Genomic DNA, 16,153 nt, shown 5'->3' with positions numbered 1-16,153 from the left:
GGGTGTCATGGCGTTAATTGAACAATTAAAGAGTCGCCCTTCGCAGCTCTCCCACGGGCGTTCCCGTTGTGCCGCGCGTTGTTGTTGTTGTTTTTCGGCGTCTATGTCCGACGTTCCGGGCCTGGGCTCGTAGGCCCCACGGACACGCACGAAGCGCACAAAATCACGACGCTTCCGGGAGCTGCTCGATTTGTAAAAAGGCTCCCGGCACGCGTGGACACGAAACGTCGGACATAGCAGCTGCCCGCCTCCCCCCTCCCCCCTCTCCCCCCCCTCACCGAAACCAAGCTGCCCCCATCGACGCGGAGTTGAAACGTTGGGACGCGGCGGTCGCAACCACGAAACGTCGGACACGGGCGGGGCGGCACGAGCCCGCTAGCGCGGCGCGCGGGAGAGACGGGGACGCCCGCCCACCCACCCGCCCATCGCAGCCGCCGGCAGTGTCACGGTGGCACCGGCAGTAGCAGCGGCGGTGCCAACTTCGTAGTAGGAGGAGAGGAGAAAAAAAATTTAGAAACAAAAAAAAATCCTTTGTGCCATCCCTAGCCGTGTCCTGTGCAAGCCGGGTCGTGCGAGCGAGTGAACCCCGGCGCGCGTGAACCACGCCCGCCCGCTCGCCGCCGTGTTCACTTGACGCAGAGGAAGCCGCGGACGTTGGAGAGGAACTCCTCCAGGTTCTTGAGGAACTGCGTCTTGTGCTTGCGCTCCAGCGACAGCGCCAGCTGGCCCGGCGTCAGCTTGTTGAAGGCGTCGGCGAGCCTCTGGTAGGCCAAGGGGTCCGTCTGACGTGACAGCAGCACCTCCACCAGCTCCGAGTACTCGGCCTGGCGTGTGGTGGGGGGGGGGGTAAGCGGGGGGGGGGGGGAGGGTGGTGGGGGGAGGTTAGTGCACCGCAGTACAAACCCGGTGAGCCGAGTTCGATTCCCGCTCACGGCCACCGTCTGAAATCTGAACCTGTCCTGTGTGTACACATCGTACGCACGTGTGTACGATGAACTTCTTACGCACCGCATGTAGGCAACCATCGGAGGTGCGGGAGGGGAGACAACAAACTAAACACAACAACAACAAGAAGCAGTTCTAAACAAGTGAGTTGTCGATCGAGAAAGTCGCCGCTCGAGTTAAATTCCCGCTCACGACCGACGTGAGTGGACGGTGATCGCAACCGGTCCTGGGACGTCTCTGGTAGCGGTTTGTGTAAACATAAACCGTGGGGAGACAAAGGCGGCCGGGCGTGGTGCTGCTGGCCACCCACCCTCTCGTGTCCGTGCCGGCATTCACAGAGGTGCTACTCGCGAACAGAACTTGCCCCTACAATCTGCTGACAGCTGTACAGGGGATCTGTGTATTCGTGCACTCTGCATACCGTGTCGGCCTTCTTAGGCGTAAAAGTACTTGCTCCAACAGTCTGCTCAAGGCTATGTGAGGGATCTTTGTCTTTGTATTGCTGCACTGTGCGTATCATGCCAGCCTTCGTAGGTGTAAAAGTACTTGCCCCAACAGTCGGCTAAAGGCTGTACGAGGGATCTTTGTCTTTGTATTCATGCACTTCGTAACATTCCGGCCTTCATAGATTCTACTCGCGAAAAGCACTTTCCCCAACAGTCTGATATAGGCTGTACGGGAGAGCTTTGTCTTTGTATTCATGCAGCCTGCGTACCGTACCGGCCTTCATAGGCGCTGCTCGCGAAGAGCACTTGCCCCAACATTCTGCTCAAGGCAGTGCGGGTGACCTTTGTCTTTGTGTACTGGGGCGGCGAGGTGGGGGGGGGCGGCACCTGGTGCAGGCAGATGAGGCAGTAGAGTGCCTCTCCGGCCGACGTGATGAGGTCCGTGTCGAACTTCTTCAGGAGCACCACGTCCACCACCACCTGCACGTCGTCAACGGTTACGACGACGGCGACGACGACGACGAGGCAACGCAGGAGAGGCGGCAACAATAAACGCAGCAGGCAAATAAACAACGATAACGGACGACAACAGACCGCGACGATGGTAAACAATGCAGACCTGTGGGGCGAGCGATGGGTGGGTGGGTGTGGGTGGGGATGTTTTGCTGGGTAGGTGGGTAGGTGGGGGTGTGGGAAGGTGGGGTGGTGGGTGGGAGTGGGTGGGTGGGGATGTTTTGCTGGGCAGGTGGGGGTGTGGGAAGGTGGGGTGGTGGGTGGGTGTGGGTGGGTGGGGATGTTTTGCTGGGTAGGTGGGGGTGTGGGAAGGTGGGGTGGTGGGTGGGAGGGGGTGGAAGGGGGTGGTGGAGGCATTCATAGATGCTGCTGCTCGCTAACAGCACTTGCCCCAACAGTCTACGGCTATACCGAGGATCTTTGTCTGTCTTTGGGGGTGGGTGGGGTGTGGGGTGGAGGGGGCACCGAACTCCCCTCCCCACCCTTGTCAGGGGGTGGGGTGAGCATGGTGAGCGTGGCGAGCGTGGCGAGCGTGGCGGGCGTGGCGAGCGTGGCGGGCGTGGCGAGCGTGGCGGGCGTGGCGAGCGTGGTGGGCGTCGTGAGCGTGGGGAGCGTGGTGGGCGTGGTGGGCGTGGTGGGCGTGGTGAGCGTGGCGAGCGGGGCGAGCGTGGCGAGCGTGGTGAGCGTGGTGAGCGTGGTGGGCGTGGTGGGCGTGGTGGGCGTGGTGAGCGTGGTGAGCGTGGTGAGCGTGGTGAGCGTGGTGGGCGTGGTGAGCGTGGTGAGCGTGGTGAGCGTGATGGGCGTGGTGAGCGTGGTGGGCGTGGTGAGCGTGGGGAGCGTGGTGGGCGTGGTGGGCGTGGTGGGCGTGGTGAGCGTGGTGAGCGTGGCGAGCGTGGCGAGCGTGGTGAGCGTGGTGAGCGTGGTGGGCGTGGTGAGCGTGGTGAGCGTGGTGAGCGTGGCGAGCGTGGTGAGCGTGGTGGGGGTGGTGAGCGTGGTGGGCGTGGTGAGCGTGGTGAGCGTGGTGGGGGTGGTGGGCGTGGTGAGCGTGGTGAGCGTGGTGGGCGTGGTGGGCGTGGTGTGCGTGGTGAGCGTGGTGGGCGTGGTGAGCGTGGTGGGCGTGGTGGGCGTGGTGAGCGTGGTGGGCGTGGTGGGCGTGGTGAGCGTGGTGGGCGTGGTGAGCGTGGTGAGCATGGTGGGCGTGGTGGGCGTGGTGGGCGTGGTGAGCGTGGTGAGCGTGGTGAGCGTGGTGGGCGTGGTGAGCGTGGGGGGCGTGGCGGGCGTGGCGAGCGTGGCGAGCGTGGCGAGCGTGGCGAGCGTGGCGGGCGTGGTGGTGGTGGTGAGCGTGGTGAGCGTGGGGGGCGTGGCGGGCGTGGCGGGCGTGGCGAGCGTGGCGGGCGTGGCGAGCGTGGTGGGCGTGGTGGTGGTGGTGAGCGTGGTGAGCGTGGTGAGCGTGGTGGGCGTGGTGAGCGTGGTGAGCGTGGTGGGCGTGGTGAGCGTGGTGGGCGTGGTGAGCGTGGTGAGCGTGGTGGGCGTGGTGGGCGTGGTGGTGGTGAGCGTGGTGAGCGTGGTGAGCGTGGTGGGCGTGGTGAGCGTGGTGGGCGTGGTGGGCGTGGTGAGCGTGGTGGGCGTGGTGAGCGTGGTGAGCGTGGTGAGCGTGGTGAGCGTGGTGAGCGTGGTGGGCGTGGTGAGCGTGGTGAGCGTGGTGAGCGTGGTGGGCGTGGTGGGCGTGGTGGGCGTGGTGAGAGTGGTGAGCGTGGTGGGCGTGGTGAGCGTGGTGAGCGTGGTAGGCGTGGTGAGCGTGGTGAGCGTGGTGAGCGTGGTGGGCGTGGTGAGCGTGGTGAGCGTGATGGTGGTGAGTGTGGTGAGCGTGGTGAGCGTGGTGAGCGTGGTGGTGGTGAGCGTGGTGGGCGTGGTGGTGAGCGTGGTGGTGAGCGTGGTGGGCGTGGTGAGCGTGGTGAGCGTGGTGAGCGTGGTGATCGTGGTGAGCGTGGTGAGCGTGGCGAGCGGGGTGGGCGTGGTGAGCGTGGTGAGCGTGGTGGGCGTGGTGAGCGTGGTGAGCGTGGTGAGCGTGGTGGGGGTGGTGAGCGTGGTGGGCGTGGTGAGCGTGGTGGGGGTGGTGAGCGTGGTGGGCGTGGTAGTGGTGGTGAGCGTGGTGAGCGTGGTGAGCGTGGTGAGCGTGGCGGGCGTGGTGAGCGTGGTAGGCGTGGTGAGCGTGGTGAGAGTGGTGGGCGTGGTGAGCGTGGTGAGCGTGGTGGGCGTGGTGAGCGTGGTGAGCGTGATGGTGGTGAGTGTGGTGAGCGTGGTGAGCGTGGTGAGCGTGGTGGTGGTGAGCGTGGTGGGCGTGGTGGTGAGCGTGGTGGTGAGCGTGGTGGGCGTGGTGAGTGTGGTGAGCGTGGTGAGCGTGGTGATCGTGGTGAGCGTGGTGAGCGTGGTGAGCGTGGCGGGCGTGGTGATCGTGGCGAGTGTGGTGAACGTGGTGAGCGTGGTGGTGAGCGTGGTGAGTGTGGCGAGCGGGGTGGGCGTGGTGAGCGTGGTGAGCGTGGTGAGCGTGGTGGGCGTGGTGAGCGTGGTGAGCGTGGTGAGCGTGGTGGGGGTGGTGAGCGTGGTGGGCGTGGTGAGCGTGGTGGGGGTGGTGAGCGTGGTGGGCGTGGTAGTGGTGGTGAGCGTGGTGAGCGTGGTGAGCGTGGTGAGCGTGGCGAGCGTGGTGAGCGTGGTGGGGGTGGTGAGCGTCGTGAACGCGGTGAGCGTGGCGAGCGTGGCGGGGGTGGTGAGCGTGGTGGGGGTGGTGAGCGTGGTGAGTGTGGTGAGCGTGGTGAGCGTGGTGAGCGTGGTGAGCATGGTGGTGAGCGTGGTGGTGAGCGTGGTGAGCTTGGTGGTGAGCGTGGTGAGCGTGGTGAGCGTGGTGAGCGTGGCGGGCGTGGTGAGCGTGGCGAGCGTGGTGGGCGTGGTGATCGTGGTGAGTGTGGTGAACGTGGTGAGCGTGGTGGTGAGCGTGGCGAGCGTGGTGAGCATGGCGAGCGTGGTGAGCGTGGTGGGCGTGGTGAGAGTGGTGGGCGTGGTGAGCGTGGTGGGCGTGGTGGTGAGCGTGGTGAGCGTGGTGAGCGTGGTGAGCGTGGTGAGCGTGGTGGTGGTGGTGAGCCTGGTGAGCGTGGTGAGCGTGGCTAGCGTGGTGGGGGTGGTGAGCGTGGTGAGCGTGGTGGGCGTGGTGAGCGTGGCGAGCGTGGCGAGCGTGGCGGGCGTGGCGGGCGTGGTGAGCGTGGTGAGCGTGGTGAACGTGGCGAGCGTGGCGAGCGTGGCGAGCGTGGTGAGTGTGGTGAACGTGGCGAGCGTGGTTAGTGTGGTGAGCGTGGTGGGCGTGGTGAGAGTGGTGAGCGTGGTGAGCGTGGTGGGCGTGGTGAGCGTGGTGGTGAGCGTGGTGGTGGTGAGCATGGTGAGCGTGGCGAGCGTGGCGAGCGTGGCGGGCGTGGTGAGCGTGGTGGGCGTGGTGAGCGTGGTTGTGATGGTGAGCGTGGCGAGCGTGGTGAGCGTGGTGGTGGTGAGCGTGGTGAGCGTGGTGGTGAGCGTGGTGAGCATGGCGGTGAGCGGCACCTTGAGGAGGTGGCGTGTGGTGAGCGTGGTGAGCGTGGTGAGCGTAGTGGTGGTGAGCGTGGTGAGCGTGGTGAGCGTGGTGAGCGTGGTGGTGGTGAGCGCGGCGGGCGTGGTGAGCGTGGTGGTGTGCGTGTGCGGCACCTTGAGGAAGTGGCGCGTGGCGAGGTGGAGCGGCGTGTCGCTCTGCTGGCACTTGACGCACTGCTCCACGAGGGGTGACAGCGCCTCCAGGCACAGCTGGGCCACGTCGCTGCTGAAGCTGAGCGCCGGGCGGGCGACGGTCAAGGGGCCAGCGCCACCGGGGAGACGGGGACCTTCACCACGTCACCACTGGGGGGGGGGGGTGGTGCCATGCCGTATCCCCCTCCCGCCTCCCCCCCTACCCAACAACTCTCTCTCTTTTTTTTTTCGATTTAAAGCTTTCGTGACTGCAGGGATTCATCTTCTTGGTTCTTTCGGTAAAGTCATCACGTAGAAGGGAATTAATAAAATGAAAAAAAAAAGTTATAATTATATTATATAATTTTATAATGTTTTATTTTTATTATTTTATTACTTCCCTTCCACGTGACTTTACCGAAAGAACCAAGAATATCAATCCCTGCAGTCACGAAAGCTTTAAATTGAAATTCTCTCTCCGCCGCCACTTACCGGAGGCCACAATAGCCTCTGGGGGGGGGGGGCTCTCTCCAGAGCTACCCCCCCCCTCTCTAGGGGGGCACCTTCCGCCGGCAGTCGGCGAGGCCGAGAAACTGCACGGGGGCCGCCCCTTTACCGTTACCAACGCCGCAGTGCCGGCACGCGTTGCCGCAGGAGGGATCCGAGTGAGCGAACGAGCCGGCGGGCGGGCGGGTGAATGAGCGAACGGGTGGTGGGCTGCTGAGTGTGTGTGCGGGCAAGCGTGTTACGTTATCGAATGAGCGAGCGAGTGAGCGGGTGAGCGAGTGAGCGAGCGAGGCAGCGAGTGAGCGGGTGAGTGAGTGAGTGAGCGAGTGGGTTGTGTGTGAGCGAGCGGGCGGGTGGGTGAGTGTGTGTGTGGGAAGCGGTGGTGGAGCGGTTAGCGCACTGCGCTACGAACCTCACGGCCAACACCGATGGCGATTATCTTAACCGGTCCTGGGCCTCCCCTAGGTCGACTCAGCCTCAAATGAGTACCTGGTGCGGTGTGTAAACATCGCCACTGGAGACAAAGGCGGTCAGGCGTGGTGTTGGCCACCCACCCCCTCGTGTGCCGTGCCGGCCTTTATAGGTGCTCGCTAACAGCACTTGCCCCTACAGTCTGCTGAGGCTATACGGGGGATCTTTGTTATCTTTGTGTGTGAGCGAGCGAGCGATCGAGGATACGCGGTGATGCCGAGCTCCAGGGAGAGCATGAAGCTCTTGAAGAGCTCCTCGGGGAGAGCGGCGATCTTCTCCGGGAAGAGCTCGCAGATGAAGGTGATCAGCTTGAAGTAGTGGTTGCACAGCGAAGGGAACTGTGGCGGCACGGCGGGAGGAACAACAACCGCGCGCGTCACAACGCAGCCGTGAGTGTGCGCGTCACAACGCAGCCGTGAGTGTGCGCGTCACAACGCAGCCGTGAGTGTGCGCGTCACAACGCAGCCGTGAGTGCGCGCGTCACAACGCAGCCGTGAGTGCGCGCGTCACAACGCAGCCGTGAGTGCGCGCGTCACAACGCAGCCGTGAGTGCGCGCGTCACAACGCAGCCGTGAGTGTGCGCGTCACAACGCAGCCGTGAGTGTGCGCGTCACAACGCAGCCGTGAGTGTGCGCGTCACAACGCAGCCGTGAGTGCGCGCGTCACAACGCAGCCGTGAGTGCGCGCGTCACAACGCAGCCGTGAGTGCGCGCGTCACAACGCAGCCGTGAGTGTGCGCGTCACAACGCAGCCGTGAGTGTGCGCGTCACAACGCAGCCGTGAGTGTGCGCGTCACAACGCAGCCGTGAGTGTGCGCGTCACAACGCAGCCGTGAGTGCGCGCGTCACAACGCAGCCGTGAGTGTGCGCGTCACAACGCAGCCGTGAGTGTGCGCGTCACAACGCAGCCGTGAGTGTGCGCGTCACAACGCAGCCGTGAGTGTGCGCGTCACAACGCAGCCGTGAGTGTGCGCGTCACAACGCAGCCGTGAGTGTGCGCGTCACAACGCAGCCGTGAGTGCGCGCGTCACAACGCAGCCGTGAGTGTGCGCGTCACAACGCAGCCGTGAGTGTGCACGTCACAACGCAGCCGTGAGTGTGCGCGTCACAACGCAGCCGTGAGTGTGCGCGTCACAACGCAGCCGTGAGTGTGCGCGTCACAACGCAGCCGTGAGTGTGCGCGTCACAACGCAGCCGTGAGTGTGCGCGTCACAACGCAGCCGTGAGTGTGCGCGTCACAACGCAGCCGTGAGTGCGCGCGTCACAACGCAGCCGTGAGTGTGCGCGTCACAACGCAGCCGTGAGTGTGCGCGTCACAACGCAGCCGTGAGTGTGCGCGTCACAACGCAGCCGTGAGTGCGCGCGTCACAACGCAGCCGTGAGTGTGCACGTCACAACGCAGCCGTGAGTGTGCGCGTCACAACGCAGCCGTGAGTGCACGCGTCACAACGCAGCCGTGAGTGCACGCGTCACAACGCAGCCGCCAGCGTGCGCGTCACAACGTAGCGGCAGGTGCTCACAGAAATACACAGCAAAGATAAAGATATCCCGTATAGCCACACACACACACAAACGCACTCTCACACACACACTCTCACGCACACAAACGCACGCTCTCACACACACACAAACTCTCACACACACACACTCTCACACACACACACTCTCACACGCTCTCACACTCACACACGCTCTCGCACACACACACGCTCTCACACGTTCTCACACACACACACGCTCTCGCACACACACACACTCACACACGCTCTCACACACACACACGCTCTCGCACACACACACGCTCTCACACGTTCTCACACACACACACGCTCCGGTACCACGAGCGACCAGTGCGTGTGTGTGTGTGCTTGTGCCCCTGACCTTGAGCAGGTCGTGGCTCATGAGGGGCAGCACGATGTCGAGGCCGTAGAGCACCACGTCGGACGCCGACACCTGCGTGCCCTCGCCCCGCACCTGCACCTCCGCGTGGAAGCCCTCGTCTGTCAAGAGAGATAGAGGCGCAGCCCTGCAACTGATCGCTCGGGGGGGAGGGGGGGGGGGCGCTCTGCCAAGATGGAGCCGCTTTGCTTTTTTATTCAGCCGGCCACCTGGTGCAGGATGGGGAGACAAAGGCGGCCGGGCGTGGTGCTGGCCACCAACCCCCTGGTGCGCCGTGCCGGCCTTCATAGGTGCTACTCGTTAACAGCACTTGCCCCGTCAGCTCTGTGGGGGCTACACGGGGGACTTTAACCTGTGCCAGAGTGGCGAGATGTTAACTACCTCGCCTGGTCTGCAGGAGGTCGTGGGTTTGATCCCGTCACTGATGCCTGCTGCTGTATATTTGGAGTTTGCGTGTCTCTCTCATCATCATCATCACGGTGGCTAGGAGATGTTAACTACCTCGCCTGGTATACAGGAGGTCGTGGGTTCGATCCCGGGTTCGATCCCGTCACTGATGCCTGCTGTTGTATATTTGGAGTTTGCGTGCCTCTCTCTGTGGTCGCGTGGATTTAGAATCAACTCCACGCATTTTTGAGAATGAGCCGCTGTAAATTTCCACACGATGATAAGCCACAAACGTTGCAGCTATCATTTACAATATCCACGGTCGCATCTGAGAAAGAGCTGTACTTTCGCTAAGCGGGGGCCCTTACCTGGCAAAACAAAACATAGTTTCGTTTATTCTAGATTCGAAGCTTTCGTGACTGCAAGAATCCATACTCTTTGGTTCGTTCGGTAAAGTCACGTAGGTGAAAATAATAATAAATAATAAATAAACTCACGACGTTTCGGGCGCAACACAAGCGCCAGTCATCAGGTGTTGTTAGAAACAACTCTGCCCTGCCCCCCACGCCCCCCCCCCCCACTCTGTATCTCCTCCTTGGCTCCTCCCACCCCTCTCTGATGTATACAGCGTCTGGTTTCACTGCAGATGTCTTGCCCAGTTCAGCAGTTGTTCCTGACTGTTGTGCCCCACCTGATTACCGGCGCTTGTGATGCGCCCGAAACGTCGCGAGTTTATTTAAAATTTTAATTAAATTAAATTTTTATTTAATTAAATATTTTTTTTATTTTATTTTTAATTTTTCTTTTCTTTTTCTTTTCTTTTTATTTATTTTATCTTTATTTCTTCACCTACATGACTTTACCGAAAGAACCAAAGAGTATAGTTTAGTTCAGCGAGCGAGTCGGCAAGCAGGGAGTGTGGTGAACGCACCAGCGCTTGCCCTGACAGCCCTGTGAAAACGACGCAACAGGTGGCGCTCACCCGCGTCGCTGAAGTCGATGAACTCCTTGGAGAGCAGGTTGGTGAGCAGCTCCATGATGAGCAGCAGGTCCTGGTACTGTTCCTCCTCGGCGCACACCTCCACGCGCGTCCAGCCCAGCGCGTGCTTCGAGTAAGCGCGCAGAAGCTCCAGGCACGTCTCGTACAGCTTCAGAGCCTTGGACTGCAGAGACAAAGGTCCCCCACCACCCCGTATAGCCTCAACAGACCGTTGGGGCAAGTGCTGTTGGCGAGCGGCAGCACCGATGGAATGGACGCGCGACAGGGGGGCGGTAGCCAGCGCCACGCCTTTTTTTAAACAGCGTCCCGCGCCCCCCAGACTGACGAAAGGGGGCAACGCGCAAAAACCGAGGGGGGGGGGGGGGCAGCAGCAAACGGCGATTGCCGTCCACGGCTCGCAGTCCGGCGCGGCGCCCTCTCACCTCGGAGAGGTAGCAGATCTGTCGGTGCGCCACCTCGACGAAGAGCTCCAGCACGAGGTTGGCGACGTCGGGCGCCGTGGTGGCGCACGCGGTCACGAGGCCGGCGCCGCGCTGCAGGAAGGGCAGCGTGAAGCCGAAGAGGCGCGGCGCGTTGTCGGCGCGCGCCGCCTCCGCCACGCCGCACAGGCCCTCCAGGACGGCGCAGAGCTCGCGCTGCGCCGCCAGCGCCGCCAGCGCCGCGTCTCCGTCCACGCCGCCGCCACGGGACGCCGCGCCGGTGACGGGGACGTCGCCGCCGCCGCCCCCGTCTCCGGAGCCGTCGGCCGCCGCGCGGGCGGAGCCGCCGATGCCGCCGGCGCTCGTGGCGGCGGCGGTTGCGGTGGCGAGCCGGCGCGGGTCGAGGTGAGCCAGGGCGCTGGCGAAGCGGTTCTCCAGCGGGTGCAGGATCTGGTGGTGGAGTTCGATCGTGGATTACGGCTTGTGCACATCGAGGATGATGATGGTGGTGGTGATGATGGCGGTGATGATGGTGGTGGTGATGATGGCGGTGATGATGGTGATAATGGTGATGATGGCGGTGATGATGGCGGTGGTTGTTATGACGGTGCAGAGCGATGAGAAGCTGGAGTCGGTGGCTGAGCGGTGCGGGGCTTTGGAGTGCAGCACAGTGCTGTACACCCGGCACCACACGTATGTGTAATAAAAGACTTGACCACGATATCTGGCTCAGTGTCCTTTATTCGGTCCGTACTGCGTCCCCACACGGCTGTCTCTCTTATTCTCTCTGTGCTGGTTCCGATGTCACTCCAGTCCACATCAGCAGCCCCGCTGCTGTTCTTGTCGCTCTTGCAGCCCCACAGCAGCTCCGCTGCTGTACTCTCACACAGCTCCCTTGGCTGTTCCTGCTGCAGCTCTCACGGCCTCGTGCTGTCTCGCCTTCTCGTCGCTCCTGCGACTCCTGGCAGCCACTCCGCTGCTCCTCACACACAACCTTACTGCCTATCTCTATCTGCAGCTTTACACCTCCCAGTAGCTCCCTACTGTTCCCAGGGTTGGCTCCCGCTTCTGACGGTGCCCCCTCGGCTCGTACGCCCGCGTGGCCCCACACCTTTCCATTCACACCCCGACTCCCTTCTCCTTCCGGTTTACCCGCTTAAGGACCCCCTACCTTTCACCCACGTCACCTGGCTCCGCCTCCTCGTGACGTCACATCCGGAAGGTCGCTTTCGCCCGCATTACACCACCCTCCCCCATAGAAAAAACCCAGCCGACCTCGGCTGAACAACACCAAAGCGTAATGCGGTGAACCGACCTTCCCCCTTAAAGGACACTAAGCATGCAATATAACAACAAGAACAACACACAAGTAACATCGACGAACGTACGAAAGCATGCGATAAATACGACGGCAAGAACAAGAACAATAACAACATACAATCAACGAAACGTAAGCGATTTGGAACGAGTGCGGGTCGCCGGCCCGTCCCGGACGGTCGGCGGCCCACTTGTAGAACGGGGACGCGATGGAACACGAGAAATGACAGGGGGTAATTCCCCTGCTGCGATTGGAAGTCCACCGACATCTCGTGTCCCTGACGAATCAGTCTTGGTCATATTCGGCGAATGCGCCTGCAGCGGGGTCGGAAGGGTCGCCGGACTTGAAGGTCCCGCAGCCTTGGCAGGCGCCCTCCGAGCAGGCCCACTCCTCCCCCGCGGTGTCACGGTCGGCCTGTCTGGAACAGGTACGACAGGCGCTCTAGCAAGATCAATGGACGCAGGCGGGGAAGAGTCAGAGTCAGCAGCAACAGACCCCGGCAAGGCAACATTGGGAGATGACGCATCACGTAGGGGAGCAACATATGGTTTCAACCGCGACGTATGAACAAACCAACGGCGAGAACCAAACTGAACACGCGCTGACTGTGGATTGGGAACCTCAATGAGGCGCACAGGACCATGCCAAGGTTTGTGCAATTTAGGAGAGGTCCCCGGCCGCACCTGCGGGCAATGGAGCCAGGCCAGGTCTCCCACCTTCCAGGGGCACTCCCCCTCAGACCGCCGAGCATACCGCTCGTTCCGGGCCTGGGCTTTGGCCGTAGCCACGCGGGCGTTTTCCCGCGCCTCCGTAACCCGGCGAACCGTGTCCTGAATGTATTCAGGGAGTGGTTTACGAGGTCCCTTCACCCCAGTACCCAATTGCACATCCACCGGAGGCACGTTTTCCCGACCATACATAAGGTAAAACGGCGAATACCCTGTAGCCGCATGGGGCGTCATCCTGTACGCCGAAAGCACTCCGGGGATGTGCAGATCCCAATCCGATTGCTGCTCACTCACAGTATGGCAAAGCATGGCAGACAATGTCCTGTTCAGCCGCTCAACCATACCATCCGTCTGCGGATGGTATGGAGATGTCCGTATCTTCTTAGTCCCAAGGCCTGCGCACACTTCAGCCAACAATTTAGAAGAGAAATTTCGGCCCTGGTCCGTGAGGAGTCTCTCCGGCGCCCCCTTGTCCATAATGTACCCAACAAAAAGGCGTCGGTGATGGCCGCGGCCGACTGATCGGGCAACGGCCAGGCCATCGGCCAACGGGAGAGATACTCGACCCCTACCAGCAAATATTTATTTCCCCTCGCCGATGGTGGGAAGGGTCCCAATATGTCCAGTGCCACCAATTCATTGACTCGAGACACCTGAATCGACTGGAGAGGCGGCACGTAAGGATGTTTAGACGGCTTACGCCGGGCGCATTCAGGGCACGCGCGCACGTGCCCTACGACATCTGTCGCCATGCCGTGCCAAAAATAATGACGTTGTAACGTCAACAAGGTCTTCTGCACCCCTAAATGCAATAGTGTGTCACAATGGAGAGTTCTAATCAACTCAAATCGCAAGGACGTTGGTACCACCACACGCCAGCTTTCCTGGAACCTTTCTTGCCACATAAGCAGACCATCTCGGAGAGCGGTTCGCGGCCCCACAGCCGAACTCGGACTCCCCTTGTCCCTCATAGACCGCTTCCGCATGGACAACAACGACTCGTCCATCATCTGTTCCCGAATCCAGACAGACCGCGGCAGATTCAAAACCCCATCAGTCGGTCCCGGTTCCATCGGAGTATCCGACTTCTCGACGGCCAACGTGAGCGGCTGAGAGGGGTTGAGAATCGGCGAACACCTATGCGTCCCCGACGCACATTTACAAGGGGCGCACCCTGGTAATCTGGAAAGTGCGTCAGCGTTCGCATGGCGCACTCCCTTCCGATGTTGAATTTGGAAGGAAAACTCCTGCAGCGTGTCCAACCAACGTGCCCACTGTCCCGATGGCTGGTCCATTTTAAGTGCATATTGCAAGGCCGCATGATCCGTACGCACAATAAAAGAACGACCGTAAAGGTACGGTCGAAATTGCCGTAGGAAAAAAACAACCGCCAAAAGTTCTCTACGAGTGACACAGTAGCGTGTTTCCGCAGGCGACAAGACTCGGCTACCATACGCCACGACGCGCTCTACGCCCCCTTTAGACTGTGATAATACCGCCCCAATACCTGTGTCACTCGCGTCCGTATCTAGAATGAAAGGGCGATCAAAATCGGGATAATCCAATGTCGGGGCCGTAGCCAATAGATCGCGCAGACTCCGAAAGGCCGCCTCTTCCGGCTCTCCCCAAACAAATTTCCGTCCTTTACCCGTAAGGAGATGCAAGGGCCTCGCAATCGTCGCAAACCCCGGCACAAATCTTCGGTAATACGAGGCAAATCCCAAAAACCGTCGAACATCCCCCACAGAGGCCGGAGTCGGCCAATCCCGGACACACGCCGTCTTTTCCGGATCCGTGGACACCCCCTCGGCACTCACAATGTGCCCCAAATAACGGACGGACCGTTGCAGTAGGTGGCATTTCTTTGGTTTGAATTTCAAATTGGCAGAGCGCATCCTCGTGAACACTGTCTCCAGCCGCGTTAAATGTTCCTCAAATGTGCGGCTGAACACAATAATATCGTCCAAATATATAAGACACGTCTCCCACTGCAACCCCGTCAAAACGAGCTCCATCAATCTTTGAAACGTAGCAGGGGCCGCATTCAATCCCATCGGGAGGCAGTTGAATTGAAATAACCCCTGCGGCGTACGGAATGCGGTTTTCTCCCGTGAGGACTCGTCAAGGGGAAGCTGCCAAAATCCCGAAGAGAGGTCCAGTGTGGAAAAGAACTTAGCCCCCGACAATGCGTCAAGGGAGTCGTCCATACGCGGCAGGGGGTACGCATCTGCCACCGATATCTTATTCAATTTCCGGAAATCGACACAAAATCTCAAATTGCCATCCTTTTTCTTAACCAAGACCACAGGAGCGCCCCAAGGGCTGTTAGATGGCGATATAATGTCCGCAGCCAACATGTCTTCCACCGCCCCCCGAACGTGTTCTCGCTCCGCTGGACTCATCCGATGCGAATTTAACCGAATAGGGGCAGCGTCGCCCGTCTCAATGTGATGGGAAAGCAACGAAGTGCGGCCCAAATCCAAATCGTCGGAGCTGAATACATCCGAATACGTCAGCAACAATTTACGCAGCGCATCACGTTGCCCCACGGACAGGGAAGAATTTTCGTCACATAAGGTAGCGATCCAACGATTGTCCGAACTCCTTGGCTCGGAAACACCAGCGACCACTCCTCGGCGACGCGGACAATCGTGCGTCGCAAACGTCGTAGTGGCATGTGCCACAACCGTACCGGCCGGAACACGGATGTTTTCCACCCCCGCATTAAGCACCTGTAAAACCGGTAATTGATCCGGCCGGACGATGGTCTGTGCCCCAACTAACGCCAATCCCGTTGTTATCGTGGCGGATGGTGACAACAAGACCCCTAATGCTCCTAGCCGATCGGGCAGGGGCTTCCGATACCGCAAGGGTATAAGCATCTGTGAACCAGGTGGGATGTCCACAGATGCGACGGACAGCGCCTGCACCTGTACGGCCGAAGCAGGTCGCCCCCAGGGCGACGGCAGAAACGAGATTCGACGGCCCCCCGGCAATTCAATACAATTCTCATTGATTTTAATCAAAATGGGCATCTTAGCCAAAAAATCCGTGCCTAGTAAGCAAGGAACCGCCAAAGATCTCGATATTAACACAACGCCCGAAGCCGACACATCCCCTATAGATATCTTAGCATCCACCTGGCCCACAATCCCCATACTACCCCCGTTTGCAGCGACGCAAGACCCATAAACAGGACGCACAGCCCCCGGCGGAATGCCCAACAGATGGAAAATGACATCCGATATAATAGTCGCAGACGCTCCCGAGTCGACCAAAATGCGCACGTCCACACCTTGTATGGACCCCGGTACAGTGGACGAACCCGTAGCGGCCGCGACAACTCTCCGTGCCAATTTGCGCCACTGTGTAACTGAATGACAAGGCCCCGTCGATGGCCTTTCTTTAACAACAACAATAGGATCGCGCAACACAGGTGGTGGGTGAGGTGTAAAGCCTTGCCGAGTGTCTGGTGCGTGCCGACATGCCTGTTTCGGGGGTTCCTTGGTCGGCTTGTCCGGTGTTGTGGGCTCCTGCTGCGGCGGACCCGGGAAGCGGGCCCAGCAATCTCTGGCGTAATGGCCCCTACGGCCCCAGCGGAAGCAATCGGCCTCGTTGCGCCGAAGCGCAGGTCCTGCGTCCCGGCGGCCCCGTCCCGATGGCGTAGCGCGCGGCCCCGGCCATGGAGAGGAGGCAGCCGTCAGCTCCTGTGGACCCCGCTCATCCGGCACATAGATCGCCTTTGTGGGGTCCCACCCCATCGCGCCTCCTTCC

At 61.0% G+C, this 16,153-nt stretch overlaps 1 protein-coding gene across 1 annotated transcript in view; it reads right to left on the bottom strand.

The window, feature by feature from the left end:
• Positions 1-283: 283 nt before the first annotated feature.
• The window catches only part of XPO4 (exportin 4), a 76,765-nt gene continuing 60,895 nt past the window's right edge, over positions 284-16,153 (bottom strand). Inside the window, exons 17-23 of the mRNA XM_078880309.1 lie at positions 10,337-10,783; positions 9,897-10,077; positions 8,510-8,628; positions 6,837-6,967; positions 5,634-5,751; positions 1,779-1,871; positions 284-824 (exon numbers count right to left, since the gene is read on the bottom strand). Of these exons, the coding sequence (XP_078736435.1) occupies positions 627-824; positions 1,779-1,871; positions 5,634-5,751; positions 6,837-6,967; positions 8,510-8,628; positions 9,897-10,077; positions 10,337-10,783 (1,287 nt within the window). The 3' untranslated portion in view covers positions 284-626. The remainder of the gene's footprint in view (positions 825-1,778; positions 1,872-5,633; positions 5,752-6,836; positions 6,968-8,509; positions 8,629-9,896; positions 10,078-10,336; positions 10,784-16,153) is intronic.

This window comes from Lampetra fluviatilis, chromosome 57, assembly GCF_964198595.1.
Source record: "Lampetra fluviatilis chromosome 57, kcLamFluv1.1, whole genome shotgun sequence".
Classification (NCBI taxonomy): Eukaryota; Metazoa; Chordata; class Hyperoartia; order Petromyzontiformes; family Petromyzontidae; genus Lampetra; species Lampetra fluviatilis.
This window is presented reverse-complemented; position numbering and strand designations above follow the sequence as displayed.